Here is a 20,495-nt window from a genome sequence, read left to right on the forward strand (position 1 = left end):
ACACGCTGTATTGGGGTTGGTTTAGATAGTTACCGTGTTTACGCTACCGCCGGATAAGATTGTAATACCAGCTCTCGTGGTTTAAAATTTTGAAGTTATCTTGCTCGATCGGCCGTGCGTGCTAGCTTCACCCCCAAGCACCATGCGAACAAGACCGCGAAACCAAACGAACGACGATAACAACACTAACTGCAGAAGTGTGTGTTTTAAAAACACAATTCAAAACACTCCCCTCGTATCAATTCATGCATTCCGCTAGGCGCACACTGAGTAGAGCGCGCGCGCGGAACTGGGCGGTGCAAAAAAACGCATTCTTGTGAGCCAAAGTAGACCGTTGCGAGCAGCAATGGCGTGAGACAATAAAGTTTATCGCGGCAGTTCACGCTTTTATCTGGGTTTAATTAAATAAGATAGCCCTGGCACGGAGCCGACGACTTCTTTACCTGCGTGCACTGGTGTCACCATCCACCCGTGCAGACTGCGATATTGGGAAATCGATCGGGCTGGGTTTAGCAGTAGCGAGTTTCGTTACCCAAACACGAGGCTCGGCTGAGTGAAAAGAGCATTCACCTGCTACAAAACGGGCGCGTCGGCTGCACTCGTGGTCTCGTCGTTCCGCAGGTCGCATAGGTAGCCTCTGTGACGCTCGGCGGGCTTGGAATGCGAGCCAAGATCCTCACAGCATGCGAAGTAACGCGTGAACAGGAAGGTTTCGCACATATCACGCAAGCGCGCCACGAGAGTAGTTCATCTCGCCGTATTTACAGCGTCACGAGCGCCAAAGAAGACCACCGACACCAAAGTCGCGCCTCCTCCTCCTCGCTGTCTCCATCGCATAGCAACCTTTTTTTTTTCTTTTTTTCTCTCTTTTTTATAGGGTGTCTGCATAGCTGCTTCAGGCAGGTCGCGACGGCGGAGAGAGAAACGGCGGAAAGAGAAAGAGTGAGTGCAACAAAAGGAAGAGTACTCAGACACGATTGGAAGGTGTGCCGACCTATCATTGTCGCTCTTGTGTTGTGGCGGGATGTTTAAACAAATATTTACGCATTGCGCTATTGTTCGTCATTTTGACTTATGTGAGAAAAGGAGAATAAAAGTGAGGCTAGCACAGCCTGTTTTTGGTCCGAATCTTATCGGTCGTATACCAATGCGTCGTACGACCGCCCCCGTCCCTGTGGGGCCTTGACGCTCCCAATCAAGTTGGGCGCGATGGGCTTTCCTGTGACACCGAAGTCGAGAAGCGCGTATCCGGAAGTTCCGGCCTGTGTTGCTCCGTACCGCCGCCACCGCTCGAGACCTTGGTTAGAAGCAATTGCCGAGCAAGGAAGCCTGGTAACAGCGCATCCAAACCCAGTGGCCAAATTGATTGAATAAACTTTTATTAAGCCTGCAGAACAACTTATTCTTTCATAACAGCCCTGAGTAGGGCCCTGGGCGGATCGTACGGCGGCGCTCCCAAAGTATTGAGTGCGGGAATAACTACGTATGCCGGCTTCAGTTTCTTCTGAAAGTACGGAAGGTTGAAATAACTATCTTGGTAGTACTTGTGGAACCAGGCACGAGCCTGCCAAGCACACATCCACGTGCGCTGAACCGCCTGAATTGCGAAAATGTTAACCACATCAATTCGGTAGTGTGTCCAGAGTTCGCGCAAGAGGCCTCTGTTCGACTGCCGCTCCATTTTTATTGTAGCATGCAGTTTTCAAAGTATAAGAATGTATCGTGTGAATGTACAGACGTAGCTATGAGTAGCGACGAGCTTTAGTACTTGAATCTGCGAGACGCGTGCTGCTTTATCGGCTCTACAAATCATTGAACTGCCTTTTAACCGCGGAGCTGATTAAGCTTGAGCTGTGCCCGCGCGCATCGTTAACAGAGAACTCCGTTCCGAAGAAGAAAACGCTTCAGTGACCAGAACCGAACCTGGGTCCCTCGAGTTTGACACCAGCGTGTATCCGATTGCGAGGGCGTTCGGCATTTCCTTTGGGTTCTTAGCGTGGGCGTTGACTTCGGCTGAGTTGGAGGGGACTTCAGCGTTGCACTTTGGCAGACTTGGCAGTAATGAAACTACAGTAATTAAATTACTTTTTGCTGTAATGAGTAATGTAATGAATTACTTTTTTAGTGTTGGTAATTTAGTGTGTAATAAATGACTTCAGGCCAGTAATTTCATGGAAATTACTCATTACTTTCCAAATTACTTCTGACTACGATATAGCCTCTCCGCTTCTCTTACGACATAAAAAGTTGACCAGGTACAGTTCCAATGCTTGACCAAGTAGAGGTCCAATGCCCAGACAGTCTCTGGGCATTGGGACTCTTCGAACGCGCAGGAAACAACTCTTCGATGAGAGCTCTGCCTGCTTTCTCGTGCCTCTTCTTTTCATGCGTTCCGGGAATGCCGCGGTGACAGTTAGTCGGGTTAAAGGTGGCCGAATTTTCTTCTTTTTTGTGTGTGAAAGCTACCTCCTTCTTTCCATTCTTCCTACAGTTCTTTCTTTTTTTGTGTGTGCGTGCCCAATCGGCGGTCCCGGAGTGTTGCTCCCCAACCCACGGAAGAAACGAAGCGAGATCATCGCTCTCCATGCATGGAACGGGAGTACTTGCGCAGACAGAAAGGAAAAAGCCGGTGATTAGGTGAAAATGTTGCTGCGAATCGCCATCTACGCTGCGAATGAAAGCGATCATAAAATATCCGCTGCGATGCTAAGTCTACCGAACGTAACCGAGCCAAAATGACGCGCGCGCGCGTCGTCTCGCGTCGTCGGATGTAAATACCCTCTTATCGACTGGAAGATAAATACAGGGGCTCTGGTCAGCGGGAGCTCGCCGGCACGAATGTTGAAACAACGTGAGCGCCGCACCGATAAATCTGAAACGCGTGCTAAAACGCGATGCATGCAGCAAATTTACGGCTGCCATATGATGCGTTCCCGAAAATTACCAACAGCTACGGAGTAGCTTCGGCATCGCTCGCCTCTGATAATGCCTTGCGAGGGAGGAATTCTGAATTGTGCCCGCTTCAAAAATGTCGCGCCCGTCTTGAGACGTGACTACAGAACTTGCGAAGCCCTTAACCTGTGCCAATGAGCCACCGAAACCCGCCGCGGTGCCTCAGGGCGTTGTGCTGCTGAGCCCAAGGACGCGGGCTCGATTCCCGTCCGCGGTGGCTGCTTTTATGACAGGGGCGTCAAGATTTCGGCGCACGTTAAATATCGCCAGGTGGTCAGAATTAATCCCGAGCCTTTTCTATAGCGCCTGTCATCGTCTGTGTAGCGTCGGCGCGTTCAAACCCACAATCCATCAATCAAATCGTTTGTGACACAGCATGGCGCTCTTGTCACTCAGTTCTTAAACAGAATGCAATTTGGCGTTTATCTTCATTCAAGACTGTTTCGTCGGTAAGCGAAACGTCCCAGTGCAATTACGTTCTATTGCTTGTATTCACTGACGAGGCGCGCATGCAGGCAACCGTGTGACTGCGCCGTTACTTCGTATACGTCGGGCTCCGCGGCATGGCGGTACTTTTCCGTGTTAAGCACATGACTGTGTTGCACGTCAGCAAACTCTACCTCACCGAACGCCCCGAGTCCAATGTGAGTGCGATTAATAACATCTCTAATTGACACCACCGTTGAGTATCGGGTTGAAACGGGGCAGACGACGCAAGCCGGCGTTTTTTTTTTTTTTTTTTTTTTCGGCGTGCGGGTGCAGTGGCCCAAGCCGCGCCATGTTCGTGGCGCATCGGCCATGGCTGTGGCCGTTTTCAGTGCTGCCAAGCGAAGAAATTGACAGCTAAACTTTTCAACGAATACCACCTTAAGTCTGTAAACTTTCAGTTGTTATTTCGGACATGTATGTTATACAAAACTGCATAATTTGGACAGCGTGGGTGAGCGTTGCGTTTAATCAGTTTGGATTTTATTTGTATATAATGCAACCAATGCACTGCGTGTTCTTAACAGATAGTAATTCTTTCAAGGAGCCATGAAGAGAAAATACAACTTCGTTTAATTTGAAAGAACTAGGATTCAGTACCTCACTCAGCTCCATTACAGCCACAAAAGATGTTTTTATAACGAAAAAAAGCAAGAAGTATTTAAAAACTTTCAAATTTTGCGCCACAGTGACGTGTTATGAGCAAGAATGACGTCGTACGGGCCAACAATAAAACATGATTTTCAGCGCGTTAACTGCACGTTAGCATTCAAGTGATGCGGTCAAATGGAACTAGAGGCTCCATTGCAGACGTCCAGTCATGTGTCGTCGCGACAGGTCAGTTAGGCGGCCGCCAATCGCACAAACAAGGTTACGTGACGTCATAGAAAAGTTTCGGGAAATTGGCTAGGGGGTCACGACTGCTTCGCACGTTTTCTTTAATATCTCCATTGTTTGTTCGAAGATTGCGATGATATTGGTATCATTTTTATCGGGACTAAGTAGTCTTTCTAATAAACCCAATTTGTATTTTGTCTTCATGGCTCCTTTAAGGCGTATACGCTGAACTTGTCAGCGTTGTCCTATGGGTAAAAACCCTGTCAAGCTACATTTACGCATATTTTTGTTCTTGCACTGACATTGTAAAAGACCGCTAAATAAAGATTGAGTCCAATTCTGTTTAATTAACGTCGGCTACAATTACATAAACTAAAATTCCCCGAAATAAAACGCGTGCTCGTACGATTTCCTGCAAACGGCGTGCAAAAAAGGTTGCGTTTAAACATAGCTTTTCAGAACAGCGACGCAGACGGGCACGCACCATGCACAGCCTTCCGACTTCTGACACTCCTTGATCAAGCTTCCGCAATACTGTAACGTGAAGTAAACGAACCATGCCAACCGCCGTCGGGAATGCGAGGCCAACGGCGGGAGGCATGATACCTACACAAACTTTCGCAAGACAAAGGACCGGATATATGGTAAATTTTAAAAGACGGTCACCTTTGACGGTCACCCTGAACATCCTTGATGGCCACCGTGAACACCCTGCACTAAACGGCAGCCGCCAAATCGCGCACCCTCATCAAAGGAACTGAACTCCTCGGAATACTCCGTGCGCTTCAACAAAAAGTAGCGTCACCAAGCGCTGACTCTTCCGAGACGGACTCTCACCCAGCCCGACACGAGAACTGAACAAGTCGTACGCTTGTGCACGAATTGCAACTGCTAGCAGCATGCTCGCACTGCTCCGTACACTGCAACGACAAGTCACGGCGATTCAACTGTGGAACTCTCGTGGACACCCGAGTTCATCCACAGGCGGAGCGGGGGGAAACCGGCAAGCGCAAGCGCTGCCAGCGCATATACCCAGATAAGGCCACACTCACACACATAATCTGGGCTTTCCGAGGGCTTCACCGACTTTTATAACGAGTCACCACGACTGGGAGGCAGCTCTGCACAGCAGCGACCCGAATACCCAACTGCGGCTGGTCCGCCTGGCTTTGGACGCGGCGGCACCGGTGGTCTGAGGTCGCTGAGGTGAGGGACCTTGGCAACATAGGCACCGGCTGAGGCCCACCGCTCAGACCTCAACGCTTTGGCTGCTAGGCCTCCCGCAAGAGGCTCATCAGGATAACTCTCTCTCTCTCTCTCTCTCTCTCTCTCTCTCTCTCTCTCTCTCTCTCTCTCTCTCTCTCTCTCTATATATATATATATATATATATATATATATATATATATATATATATATATATATATATCCCCTCAGTTTGTGACTACCAACCCCCCCGCCATACTCCAACAACACCGCATCTACACTCCAAAAGATTAACCCACGGTTTCGAATATAAAGACTCCCATCAGCCGACAAGAAGGAATTTTGATATGCAAGGCCAACGCGGCTTACAGCAGACGCCATCAGGAAGGGGCATATATAATGCATGTGTCGCTTCACTCACATCGGCATGCCCACGTGAACCTTTCGTGGAGAGGCTAAAACGCCTAACATACTCCGCCTGATGAGCAAATGTCCGTCCTCTGACAAGGACAGTGCCGCCCCGCTTGATAGGCTTGATAAATGGCCGCCTACATCTTACATGTACACGCACGTACACCTAATCTGTAGTGCGCTTACTCGGAGCACCAGGCCAATGAAAGAACGGTGACACCACACCGCTTATTTAAAATTTCCATTTCCTACTAGCCCCCCTCCCGTCCACAGGGATTCGAGTCTTCTTGCTAAAAATACCCATTTATTCATTCGTTAATTCATTCAATCATTCATCCATTCGTTCATTCATTCGTTCATTCGGCGAGCGACCCATAAACGATGCGTCATTTGTATGCAGCCTAGAATAGTCCGCATATTCACAGGTTGACCCGAGGAAAAACCTCTTGATGGCCAGGGTCCCGTCCCCGAACTTTGTTCCTTCCTTTCACTTACCCGTATGCCTATTCCTCTTCCCGCTGCATACAGCAAGGTGTGCCAAAGGGCGGGCCCAATGCGCATGCGCCTAACTGTATAGGTTTGACTTTCGCGCAAATTGTTTGGATTTAGTCACAGGCTTGGTTTTTTATTAGACGTTACCTAAGAAAAGCGTCCATTTTTAATACACCTAGTTCGTTTTTTTTAATTACTCATGTCCCCTGTAACTAGATCGTCCCGGTATTTTTAGGGTCCTAGCGACAGCATTTCGCAAACCGAAGCTGGCCACTTGCTCTTCATGAGGCGACTTCTGCTCGGGGTCTCTGATCTGAAGCATTGTCGCAATACCCATGATGTGTGGCAAACATTGGGACAAACAAGGCGTGAGCTTCCACCCGAAACATGTGACGAGATATATATAAACAAACCACCGCATTTTAAAGGTTCACAACCACGCTCATTTTGTTTTCCAACCACGAGGCGTGAAACGGCATGGGTTATACCTCCTCTTCTGCCCATATCATAACCAACATGTAGTCTTTTTATCTTTTTCTGTCCGTGCGAATCGTCAGCAGGAAATTCCACTCGGGGAAGTGGAGAGGGAAAAAATGCGAGGCCGAGAAGTGGGAGGGAAAGGGCGACGAAGCAAGGAGCCCTCACGAGCCGGAGTTGGGAGTGCGCACCTCAAAAAAAAAAAAAAAAGAAAGAAAAAAAAGAACTTTGGCAGTTTAGATCTTGGTCTTTCGGAGGGTGGATTGTGGACTTTGATTTAACTCAATTTGCATAGAGAAAGCTTCGCTGTTTAACCATCTTTCTCTTAAGAAAGAGGCAGACCTAACTTCTAAGAAAAGAGGTGCGGGTAGCGCTGCACGAGCTCAATACCCGCTCGGCAGCCGGCCATGATCTCGTTATCAACAAGATGCTGCGCAACCTCGATGATGCATCGATCGGGTCCCTAACCCGTTACTTTAACGAATGCTGGCGCTCGGGCAAGCTCCCCAGACTGTGGAAAACGGCAAGAACGATCCTGATCCCGAAACCGGACAACCACCTGATATTGGCAACCTGCGTCCCATCTCGCTCACGTCCTGCGTGGGCGAGGTGCTGGAGCACGTGGCAGCCACCCGATGGCATGCAGGAATACTCGGAGAAGGAAGGCCCCTATCCAGACACGATGATCGGCTTCAGGCACAGACTCAGCACACAAGACGCCATTCAAACAACTCAAACAAGAAATCATCGACAACAAGACGCAAGACAGCAAAGTAATTCTGGGGCTTGATTTACAAAGCGCATTCGACAAAATCAGCTTGATTTACAAAGCGCATTCGACAAAATCAAACACTCAGCCATATTAGCACAAGCATGGGCTTAACATGGGGGTAATGAGCTACAATTAGATCAAGGACTTCTTGACCAACCGCACGGTGGAACTGCATGTCGGAGACCTCAAGCTCCCCGAATGCAAGCTCGGCAGCGTACACCGCAGGGTTTCGCACATGATCTACGCCGACGACATTACCCTGTGGGCGGCCGGTGGCACCGAGGCCAGCATCGAGCAACAGATGCAAGCGGCGGTTACCACCATTGAGCAGCACCTTGAAGGCACCGGCCTAGTGTGCTTGCCCGCAAAATCCGAGCTATTCGTCCTCACGCCGCTACGACCGGGACGGAAACGCGCTCCCCCTCTGGAGTGCGATCACATCAAGATCGTGACTGCATCAGGGCAACGCATTCCCGAAGTTTCCAAGATCAGGGTCCTGGGCCTCCTGCTAAACAAGAGCGGCCGCAACGACGAGACCATCAACGAACTTACCACCAATGCAATGGACGCAATCCGGCTCATACACCGAGTCTCGACGCGACGGGCGGGCATGCGTGAAGACAGTCTCGTGCGCCTCGTCTAGTCGTTCCTACCTCAACTGGCACGTCACCGAAAGGACCATGATCAACACGCTGATCAGACGGGCCTACAAGATTGCGCTGGGCTTAACGGAGACCACAAGTACGGCTCGGCTTCTGCAGCTCGGTGTCCATAACACCCCAGAGGAAATATCCAAGGCGCAGCTCATCGCGCAAATGGAGCGCCTCTCTACCACCAAGACGGGCCGCAGTATCCTGGCGTCCCTAGGTTACAACCCCCGAGCTCCCAGCCGGCAACCGTGTGAGATCAGCAAGGAGGCGCGCGCCCACATCCGCGTTGACCCCATCCCGAAAAGCAGTGCACTCGGAGTACAGCCAAGAACGGCGGCAGGCGCGGGCCAAAGCCCTCACCGAGCAACACGCCCAAGACCCCCGCGCCCGATACGTAGACGCTTCGGAATACCAACGGGAAGGCTTTGCGGCAGTGGTCATTGCGGCGGCTACCGGCACCAAGACAACAGCACCGAGCGTGCGGTGCACAGACGCCACAGACGCCGAGGAGGTTGCCATCGCTCTGGCGATCTTCGAGACCCGAGGCCCGAGTGTCGCACCGTGCTCAGCGACTCGAGGAACGCCGTGCGCAAATTGGCAAAGGGGCGAGGGTGCGCGCTGGCGGCCGCCATCATCGGCAACCTCAAACTCCAAGACCGAGGCAGCACCATCCGTATCAAATGGTTCCCGGCTCACCCGGGCGAGTGTGCATCCTCAGCGAATCACAACGAGACGGCCCATTCGGCGGCGCGAGCTCTTACCCTCCACTCCCCCGAGAGTGACCGTTCCGTGTGGTGGTTTGAAACCAAGGACCGAATGGCCAGTTATGGCGAAGTGACTAAGTGTTATCGCCTAGCTCGATGGACAATGCCGCGTCCCCACCCGGCACTAAGTCAGGAGGAGGCCGTCATCCTAAGGCAGCTACAGACCTGGTCACTCCCCGCCCCGGCAGTTCTGCACGTGCTTCACCAAAAACTCTGTGCAGTGTTTGTGCAGTAGGTCCGGCGGACCAATGCCCCATCATGTGGGACATGTGCCAGGTTCCCGAACGAAGCTACCTCCAGGCCATATCCGCCCAAACTTCAAAGTGCAGTGCAGTGTACAGACAAGGACACTCACCTATGGGCCATCCAGCAGGCCCGGGGTGCGCTCGAAAAGCACAAGCCTCACGACCCACCACAAACGGGCCGACCTGGGGCATCGTAGAGTAGGGCATAACCCCGGGTCGACGCTTGGCCAACGTCACGACGCTTTAAACCGTCGGTTGCCGGCATTTAATAAAGTTACTCCTATCATATATCCTAAGAAAAGTAGTGAACACAATCAGCTCCGCTATTTCCTGAGTCCTCGCATCTCAATTGCGAAGACAGACAGACAGACAATGAACTTTATTGAAGGTCTTGAGGAGCACCGCTGCCATTCAGGGCGGCAGCGCTGCGGGCCGCTCCCACGTGGGGACGGGGAGGCCGGGTCTCCCTGCCGCGTCGTGGGCCCTCTGGACGGCCCTTATATAGCTGGTGTAGTAGATCGGGGCTCTCCAAGTCGGAGCGCCACTCTTCCTCGGTTATGCGTTGAGGGCCCCGAAGTGAGGGACACCGCCAGAGCATATGATCTAAATTGCTACGTTCACCACAATCCGGGCAGTCCGGTTCAAAAGTGTCCGTGTAGAAGCTGAGAGTGGATAGACTAGGATAAGACCTGGTCTGCAATATTCTGAGCGTGGCTGCCTGCGGCCTCGAGAGTTTCTCGTGCGGCAGAGGAAACGTTCTCCTGCCCAGCTTATAGTGCTGAATAATCTCGTTGAACGTGAATAAAGTGTCTGAAGACCTCCCAACCAATCCCCGAGGAACCGCCTCCGTTCGACCCGGCGCGGTGGGTTATCTCGCGCGCGCGGGTGTGGGCGACCTCATTGAGGTTAGTTAAACACAAGTGCGACCCTAGGTGAGCGGGAAACCAGGGGATTGTGTGTAAGGATATGACCTTATTTCCTATGATGCGAGCTACCTCGGCCGAAACGGAACCTGATGCAAAGGCCCTAACGGCCACGCGGGAATCGGTGTAAATTCGATGCCGGCCGTCGTCAAGTAAAGCAAGAGCCACCACGGCCTGCTCGGCTCTAGCCGGGGTGGTGTTCCTGAAAGACGCAGAATTGAGAACTGTGCCACTGTGATCCACCATAACTGCCGAGAAGTGTGCCGATCGGCCGTACTGTGCGGCGTCCACAAAGCACGTGCGCGGAGTGCGGGTCGTCGCGAACTCTCGCCTCTGGCCCTTCGCCTGCCTGCATTGTGCTGCGGGTGCACATTGCGAGGAAACGGGGAGATAGTTATAGCAGCTCTCTGCTCCTTAGTCAGGCCAACCTTGCGCTCCTCCTCTAGGGATGGATTACAGCCCAGAACCGCCAGAATCTCCCTGCCAGCGGGCGAAGACGACAACCTGGCAGTCTGAGCCGTGTGCTGCGCTTCAATTATTTTCTCCAAAGTGTTGTACACCCCGAGCTGCATGAGCCTCTCTGTGCTGGCATTCATCGGGATACCCAGCACGCGCTTGATGCTTTTACGAATTAGTAAATTGAGCTTAGCCTTTTCGTGATTCTGCCAGCAGTGCATGGCCGCCACGTACGTGATGTGGCTCATCAAGAATGCATGGAAGAGCCTCAAGAGATTGTCCTCCTTGATACCTCCACGACTGTTCGAGACCCGAGTAATTAACCGTTTCATACTATCAGTCTTAGCGGTGATTTTGGCGATGGTGTGCCTGTTACAACCGTTCGACTCGATGAGCATACCGAGAACCCGGATAACCTCAACTCTGGGAATGGGGTGTCCCTCGCTCGTGCGGAGCGCAAAGTTCACCTCTGACAGTGGGACCCAGCCATTGGGCTTAAACCATCTCCTACTAGGTCTGTGCAATAGGAGCTCCGACTTGCTCGAGAAGAGGCGAAGCCCCGTCCCAGCGAGGAAAGCCTCAGTGCGATCTAGCGCTTCCTGAAGTGCTTCCTCTACCTTACCCTCGCAGCCTCCGACGCACCATACGGTAATGTCGTCAGCGTGGAGTGTGTGGTTGATGCCCTCGACCTCTGAGAGCCTCTGAGACAATTTACACATAACAATGTTAAACATGAGCGGGGATACCACCGAACCCTGCGGCGTCCCCCTCGTGCCCAGCTCGATGGGCTCTGACCTGAGGTCCCCAATCTTTAGCGTGGCCTTTCTATGTCTAAGAAACGAGCTGATAAACGCGTGAAAGTTCTGGCCAAGGCCCAGCTCCGAGTTGGAATCGAGTATGTGGGCGTGCGAGACGGTATCGAAGGCTTTCTCTAGACCAAACCTAAGATGGCTCTAACGTCCCTCGTGTCCCTATCGATGAACTGATACTTGATCAGCTTCATGGCGTCCTGAGTCGAAAGGGAGAGAGAGAGATAAAAACTTTTATTGACGCCGTTCGAAAGCCTAACATGTTATACGGAAAGAGACCGCGGTCTTCGATGTGCTTGGAGATGCGGTTGTTAATAACCTGTTCTGCCACTTTGCCTATGCACGATGTGAGCGAGATCGGTCTCAGATTAGTCATGTCTGGAGCGCGCCCCGGCTTCGGGATCAGGACGACCAACGCCAGCTTCCACGACTCCGGAACCGCGCCCCGTTCCCAGATGCGATTTATCTCCTCCGTAAGGAATGTGATCGACCCGTCATCCGAGTTGCGAATAAGTCTGTTTGAAATTCCGTCCGGACCCGGAGCAGAACGTCCGTTGAGGGCCGCGAGGGCCTCCCTTACGTCGGGGACGCTAAACGGCTCGTCCATAGCGGCCATTGGAGGACCTTTGTAAGGCGGGTAGTCCGCATCATCCGAAGTGGCTATAGGTAGATATCTGTTGGCTAGCGACTCTAGTATTTACGAATCGGAATTGGCCTTTCGGGCTGCGTGTAGTATCTTATCAGTAGCGTGCCTCTGATTAGACCGGGAATCGGATTCACTTAGCAACTGCTTGAGCAGGTTCCATTTTCCACCTGATCTCATCTGCCCGTCAACCGAATTACACAACTCGTCCCATTGCTGCTTGGAGAGCGTCTGACAGTGTAGCTCTATTGTGCGATTTAGTTCCGCAATCTTTTTTCGGAGTTTGCGGTTCAGCCGCTGGCCCTTCCATCTATCGACGAGGGCTCTTTTCGCCTCCAAAAGGTTTGCCAATCGGCTGTCCATTCTATCCACATTCAGTTCGGTGACAACGGACTTGGTGGCGGACGCTACATCCTCCTTTATCTAGGGACGTAGGGGTTTCGGTTTCCCTCTCTTCCCTGATTTTACGAAAAAGATCCCAATCCGTCATCTTAAACTCCTTCGGTGGCCTCTTGCGTACCAATAACGACGTGGCCAGCACACAGTGATCGCTGCCCAAGTTCTCATTGAGATTGCACCACACGGCGGGCCCAACGTTCACCACGAACGTAAGGTCCGGCGCAGTGTCCCTGGCGCACGAGTTTCCCGTTCTAGTTGGAAAGGACGGATCCGTAATCATGGTGAGACCGTAGTCGGACGCCGCCCGTCAGAGATCCGCCCCCTTGGCCGTGACGCGGTGATATCCCCACGCGTGATGCGGAGCGTTGAAGTCTCCAGCAATTACAAGGGGGCCAAATTTTAAATGCAGAGCATTTCAGTAACTCACGATGTCACCCGCGTTGTCCCGTCGTAGTCCGCACCGTCCTTGTCCGCACCCCTCCCCCTAAACTATATAAAAGAAAATACTATCCGGCGCCAGGTTTCGATCCCTCGACCCTGCGGGCGGAACGCAATGTGCATGGTGCTCTACCGACTGCGCCACAAAGCCGACACAGAACGGCACGCTATGAACGCGCCTTATATCGTTGACTCATTCAAATTACTGCTGACGAGCGCTCTCTCGTCAGCAGTTGCCACAAGTGCAACTACATTAACGTAACGCAAACTACTTAACGTCGTGAGCCCCCGGAAATGCTCTGCATTTGATCGTGCCCCTCGCGAGGGGGATGTTTATACAGGAACTCCTACTTCTAGCGGACTCCTGGCGCCCCCTTTCTGCCATTGTAGAGACTATGAGGCGGTCTTCGAAGGGCGCCAAATTTGAATTCTACAAAATCGATTTTTGTACTCGTGCTGTGAGAAGCGTCATAAGCCAATGGGTATTGACCTCTTGCTAAGTGTTTTTAAATGCAGAGCATTTCTTCACGATGTCACTCACGATGTCACCCGGCGTTGGCGTGCCTCGGCGTCCGCAACAGCCGTTCCAGGCGCGCCCTCTCCCCCACTCCTCCTCGCCTGCTCTCCGCTGCTCCTCGCGTTTTCAGAACACCTTTTCCAATTATTACGGTGAATAGGATCAGGTAGTGCTCAGAATCAAAAAAGGTAGCTTTAGATCGAAGTTAGCCCTGCCACGGGGGATATACGACACTTCACGATAACGGTGTGGTGATAATGAAGGGAGGAGAGCGATAGCAAGGTTAACACTGTTTTGCAAGGAATAGTACATACCGACCGGAGGCATTCTCTCGACTGCTCAGTGTCAACTTGACGTGTGTACAACGGCCGGGTATTTCGCAGCTCAGGAAAATCAACGCCATTCAGACGCGGCCTTCTTCTTCTTCGTCTTCTTCTTCACTAGGATTTATTTCATTGATTGTGGGGTTTAACGCGCCGACGCTTCACAGGCGATGAGGCGCGCCGTAGTGGAGGGCTCCGGATTAATTTTGACCACCTGGGGATCTTTAACGTGCGCCGAAATCTCGAACACAGGCGTTTTTGCTTTTCGCCTCCATCACAAAAGCGGCCGCCGCGGCCGGGAATCGAACTCTGGTCCTTGGGCTCAGCAGCACAATCTTCACTAGGGGTATACGCGCAGGCATGATGATGATGATGATGATGATGATGATGATGATGATGCCCTCAATGGTTTTTGGAACGTACCAACAAGAGGGGATTGTCCAGGGCTAGTTCACGGATTGTGTTTCTATAGGACTTTCGATACTTTTTTTTTGCGAGAGTTTGCCTTACGGCATAACAGTCATATATACAACATGAAAAACCTTCATCCTCTGCGGCACCCTTTTAAAGTACCGCATACCAGCATAGTGGGAATGACCGTGCGCAATTTGATAGATAAAGCCGGATCCATTGGCTTTTAAAAATATATATGGCAGAACTACCATCCTTTTGGTGAGCTACTTCGGATAAAATTGTAAATTTTAAAAAAGGAAGTATGGAAAGTTAAGCTATCTTCTTCAGTGCTGGACTCCTAAGGTGGTCGACCTCCATGGAAGTAACGCCAAAGAAAATGAAGTATGGTACACTGGGTAATGGCACAAGAAAAATTATGGTACTCACATAAGGACTCAGCTATCCAAACAAGACAACTAAAAAGAGGTGGGGTTAAATAAGAAAACAAAGCGATATTTCGCCTGGTTGTTCCGAACTTTTGACAGCCACAGCTGGGGTGTGTATACATTGTTTAGGCACTGTAGGGAATGAGGTCGCTTCATACATTGCCGGTGCCATATATATATATATATACATACATACATGAACAACTGGAGCAGGGAGCGGTATGTGCGGAACCATCGTCAATCTACGCGTGGTATGTGCTGCGGACCTGTCTGAGTCTAGCAAGGTTATCTATGTATAGCCAACCAGAAAAATGGTAAATGAGGGGCTCGGTGAATTAAGACAGAATAAGGGTTGGCAGTCAAGAAAACCTGGGAAAGCAAAAGGGGCGGGGGGGGGGGGGGGGGTGCGGTAGGTCATGGAAACAGATGAGGAATTGTTTGAGTCAAAAAGAAAGTTGTGAAAAAAATGCCAGAAAGATGAAGAATTGTTTGAGTCAGAAAGAGAGTGGTGAAAAAATTCCCGAGCATTTTTTCGCCACTTTCTTTCTGACTCAAACAATTCTTCATCTGTTTCTATGACCTAATCGCGATGAATAAGTTCCGGGATTTGGCTTCAAAAATACACGAGAGGGTGGACGCACGGATGAGAACGATGGTAGAGCAATCTAAAAACGTTGGGTGGAGCTAACGTTTCGACTGTGGTCCGGTCTTCGTCACTCTGACGAAGACCGGACGACGACCGGACTCTGACGAGGACCGGACCCCGGTGTCGAAACGTTAGTTCCACCATCGTTTTCATACGTGCGTCCACCCTCTCGTGTACACACACACACACACACACACACACACACACACATATATATATATATATATATATATATATATATATATATATATATATATATATATATATATATATATATATATATATATATATATATATATATATATATATATATATATATAAATATATATATATATATATATATATATATATATAAATATATATATATATATATAGCGAATCAGAATGGTAAATGAGGGGCTCGTTCAATTAAGACAGAAATAAGGGTTGGCAGTCAAGAAAACCTCGGAAAGCAAAGGGGGGAATGTGGTAGGTCATTGAAACAGATAAATAATGATGAAAGACAGCAAGACAGTGGAGAAAAAATGCCCGCCGGGTGGGATCCGAACCCATGACCTCCAGAATACGCTTCTGGTGCATTGACCACAACGCTACCGGCTGGGCTATTTTCCCCTCCACTTTCTGGGGTATTTATGCTAAGGTAATTTTGTTTCCTGCTCTTGGGGGTGGTAGCCAGCGCCACTCGGACTACTTGGGGTGAAGGGGACCTTCTTTTTAACCCCCGGGCCGTAAGTCGAGTGTCTACGATATGTCATGGGTTCTACGGGTTCTAGTGTCTACGGAGGTCGTGGGTGCGGATCCCACCCGGCGGGCATTTTTTCTCCACTTTCTGTCTTTCAAAATTCTTTATCTGTTTCAATGACCTTCCACATTCTCACCTTTGCTTTCCGAGGTTTTCTTGACTGCCAACCCTTATATATATATATATATATATATATATATATATATATATATATATATATATATATATATATATATATATATATATATATATATATATATATATATATATATATATATATATCGTTATTTATTTATTTATTTATTTATTTATTTATTTATAGTACCCCTAAAGGCCCTCTAGACGAGGGTACTATATAGGGGGGGGGCAAGACAACGTCATACAAAAATATGGACAAACATACAAGACGCATTATAACCAGTAATTAGCTGTAACGAAGGGAAGAAATCATAAGTACAACCTACAGCCATGCAGCGTTGTACAATCGTTAAAAAATCAGATAAATTGTGAAAATAGCGCACAAGAGCTATAAGAATTTGCTTGACACATTTTCGACCATATTATTGGCTGAAAAAACATTATCACGTAAAAACAAACAAAAGAAAACATAAATAGTGGCAGCGTATCCAGAAATAGCCTGCAGCAAGAGCAAGAACAACGTATGCAAGCTACTACTACAATTTATGCAATAGGTAAAAAACTACGGGGAAATCGTTTTTAATTAGTGACAGTAGTGTGCAAGAGCTGCAAGAATTTATTGGGATCTTTTTCAGTGGCGACATGTGCTGGCAAGTCATTCCACTCAACAATGGTGCGCGGTATGAACGATTGTGCGAAACGAGGTGAATGACATTGTGGGCGTTTAACTTAGTTGAGGTGATCACGTCGTGGAAAGAGAGCAGAGGGGCTTTCATAAAAGCTTCCACGCAGTGATGGGTGATAAATCTTGTTAAAAAAAGATAAACGGCATGTTTCCGACGAAGGGCCAAATCCACTAGTTCAGCATGGTTTTTAATTTAATGACGCTGGAAAAGGAAGAATAATCAGAGTAAATAAAGCGAGCAGCACGGTTTTGCAAGCATTCAATATTTGATATGATGTAAGCTTAATGAGGGTCCCGAATGGCGCTGGCATACTCTAATTTAGGGCGAATTAAAGGGATGAAAGCAATCTTTTTTAGCCGTGATGGAGACTGTTCAAAATTGCGTTTTAGCAACCCGAGCGAACGGTTAGTGCTTGCAAGAGTAAGTTCGACGTGATGCTGCCATGTTAGATCCTGCTGAAAGTGAAGGCCAAGGTACTTGTAAGAAGATGTGAACTCAAACGGCTCATTATTCAAGGAGTAATAAGTGGGAACACGGTTAGTAGCGTTAGTAGAGGACATAAACTTAGTTTTAGAAATGTTTAGCGACATAAGCCGGGTTGAACACCAGAGGCTAATTTTGTCCAGATCAGATTGCAAGGTTGAACGGTCGGAATCAGAGGAAATGATAAATATATTACGCATTCCTCTGCAAACAGTCTAACTTGAGAAGATACAGAGTTGGGTAGATCATTAACACAGACAAGGAAAAGTAGAGGACCAAGGATGCTTCCCTGGGGGACGCCAGAGATTACCAGAATAGAGGAAGAATTTGCTTTCATAGCGAAAGTGAATTGGGACTGGAGAAAAGAAAAGCTTTAATCCATGTAAGAACGTTCAGGTGAAGGATAAGTGTGCTAGTTTTAGTAATAACCTGTGGTGAGGAACGCGGTCGAAAGCTTTGGCAAAATCAAAAAAAAAAACAGCATCGACCTGGTAACCGGCATCCATGGATTTGTGAAGATCGTGAACAAAACCGGCAAGTTGTGTGTCGGAGGTATAACCTTTACGAAAACCGTGCTGACAATTAGAAATGCTTGATGTTTTTCCAAATAGTTCATGACGTGACTGTGTATAACATGTTCCATGAGTTTACAAATGGTATTAGTTAGAGATTTTGGCCTGTAATTCAGCGGGGAAGAGCGGTCTCCGAATCTGAAGAAGGGGACCACCTTTGCTGCTAGCCAGTCTTGAGGTACAGTTCCGGTAGACAACGATTGTGAAAACATAGCGCTTAAGAAGGGACTGATGCTCAATGATATGGCTTTAAGGATTTTATTATTAAATCCAATATTGTCGGCTGTTGTAGAAATTTTCAGTTTCTGCAGGAGGCACAAAATATCCGCTTCACTGGCAGTAATCTCCGGCATTGTTTTAGCGTATGAACTATTTAAAGTAGGAACTGAAGAAACATCGTCTCTTGTAAAAACCCAAGAAAAAGACCAATCTAGCAGCCCTGCGCATTCAGATTAGGGGACTGAAACGCCGTTGTTATCATTCAGTATAATGTCTGGATTACTTTTAGGGTTTACAACTCGCCAGAACCTGCGTGGATTATTTGCAAGGATCGATGATAAATCATGACTAAAAAAATGACGGTGTACTGTGTGTCGGGTTCTCACGGTTAGTACGGGTATAAATTTGTCACTTATACCAAGAAGTTTACTTTTTAACGGCAACCAGTTTTCTTCAATCGTGCGGTAAAGATGCCCATATATATATATATATATATATATATATATATATATATATATATATATATATATATATATATATATATATATATATATAGGAATAGCTCGTAGAAAGCAGATAATGCTAAGTTCATATCATCAAAGTTGCCTCTGTTGTAGCACCTGATAATTTTGTTAGTCGACATTCTTTCTACCACTGGGCGAATCAAGTTTTCAGTAATAATAACATGGTCCGAAAGACCATCAACAGATTTTATTTTTGAGCAAGCATCTGGTTCGTTTGTTAAAATTAAATCAAGAATATTAGAGCATGTTGCCGAGCAGCGTGCAGGAAAACGGATAAGTTGCGGTGGAGGACCGCCTAGACAATTATGTGCGCGCCTCAGTATCACTGTGTGAAACGGTTAGAGCACTACAGTTTATAGCAGGAAAATTGAAATCACCGAAAATGATAAGTTCCACATTAGGAAACCGGGTATAAATATCGCTTAGAACACGGGAAAAATCGTTCGCAACCAAGGAGCCCATATCGCGAGGGCGGTAAAAGACGGCAATAAGAACATGATTAGCAGGAGACTTGAAGGAAACAAGCACGCATTCAAGATGCTGAGATCGTCGACCCTAAGAATTCGCATCCGTAAGGCGATTGAAACAGCGGCGCGATTAATACCGTCTACGCCAACCTGCCGATACTGTAGTGCACACACAGGGTAATTCCGAATAAATAACAACAACAACAACAAAAATGCTGAGAAGCGCTACAGCGGCTTCTTGAAAACCGTGTTTGTACAGGGCACATCAACCAACCTGGTACCCCCTTCCCCCTTCTAAGCGAAAGACAAAAAATAAGGCGTTTGCACATCCGGAGGGGGGGGGGGGGGGGGTGACGCACCGGCTCAGTATTATTTTAAACAATAAAGATTGAATCTCGGCCAGACACGAGCGATTTAGTTTCTTTTTTTTTTTTGCCTCAATGTGAAAAAAAAGAAGAAGAAAAAAACAACATCCGGTGCTGCTGGGAACCGTGCAATGAAGTTCGAAAGTAATTGAGATGGGCGCAGTTGTTTCCGGTATATATGCCCCACAAGAGCAAGCACTGGTGTAGGAAAATGTGACACTTTGCCCACTGTTGCGCGGCTGCTAGTTACAACAGATTGAAAAGTACGTAACAAACTGCACTGCGGATAGATACAGAAGAACACGTTACCCAAGGCTCTGGACGGACGATTTCCGGGACGGCATCTTCCGCTTTCCTCGGTTCCTCCGAAAGGCGCAGAGGCTCTACGAAACAAACAGCTCAAAAGCAAAAGCACCGGACGGCCTCACCGCGTGAAGTGCGCTTTTTAAATCGCGCTGCTTTTGCCCGCCCACGGCGCCGAGCAGCAGGGTCTGCAGCGTGTCGTGCGTGCACAGAGACAAATTGTGCCCTTTAGCGCCGCTCCGTCTACGGATCCGTGCGGAGCAATACGGGCAAGCGTGACGCGGTTGAAAAAAATATATATAGCGGGCTACGCGAGTCGTTCTGAAAGCGAGCGTCGCCCACACCTGCGACCTGACTTGTCGTATATTGGCGAGCATGCCTCATCGAGGTTTAGACGTTTGGCAAGTTTTTTCGGGTTTGGTTCACAGCTGGCGAATTGTTTTCATGTTTTCATTTGTATCCTATACTCTGAACTGCACGTTGTATTAAACCTTTTAGTCCCGACTCCCGATTAGCCTGTTTTTACATCGTTTCAACCGTCATAATTCTCTCCTCGTGTCCTCTCAAGTGGACCCCACCACCACCACCACAATCTTCATAGTTATATTGACTGCAGGACAAAGGCCTCTCCAGTGACTTTCGCGTGAGACTTTGGCATGTTCACCGGCAGTCCTCAAAGTCTCCTTAATTCAAACAGCTTGTATGCAGAGATC

General features: G+C 48.7%; 1 protein-coding gene across 2 annotated transcripts in view; it reads right to left on the reverse strand.

Moving 5' to 3' along the window:
• The window catches only part of LOC144152658 (organic cation transporter protein-like), a 56,261-nt gene extending 36,328 nt beyond the window's left edge, over nt 1–19,933 (reverse strand). The window contains exon 1 of one of the 2 annotated variants that reach the window (XM_077684023.1): nt 19,789–19,933. In XM_077684023.1, the coding sequence (XP_077540149.1) occupies nt 19,789–19,823 (35 nt within the window). In that variant the 5' untranslated portion in view covers nt 19,824–19,933. Of the gene's footprint in view, nt 1–570; nt 808–19,788 lie in introns of those variants that run through there. The other variant, XM_077684024.1, reaches the window with a different exon arrangement.
• Nucleotides 19,934–20,495: the final 562 nt, after the last annotated feature.

This window comes from Haemaphysalis longicornis, unplaced genomic scaffold (assembly GCF_048455015.1).
Source record: "Haemaphysalis longicornis isolate Haplotype H1 unplaced genomic scaffold, Haemaphysalis longicornis Haplotype H1 scaffold_9, whole genome shotgun sequence".
In the NCBI taxonomy this organism is placed as follows: Eukaryota; Metazoa; Arthropoda; class Arachnida; order Ixodida; family Ixodidae; genus Haemaphysalis; species Haemaphysalis longicornis.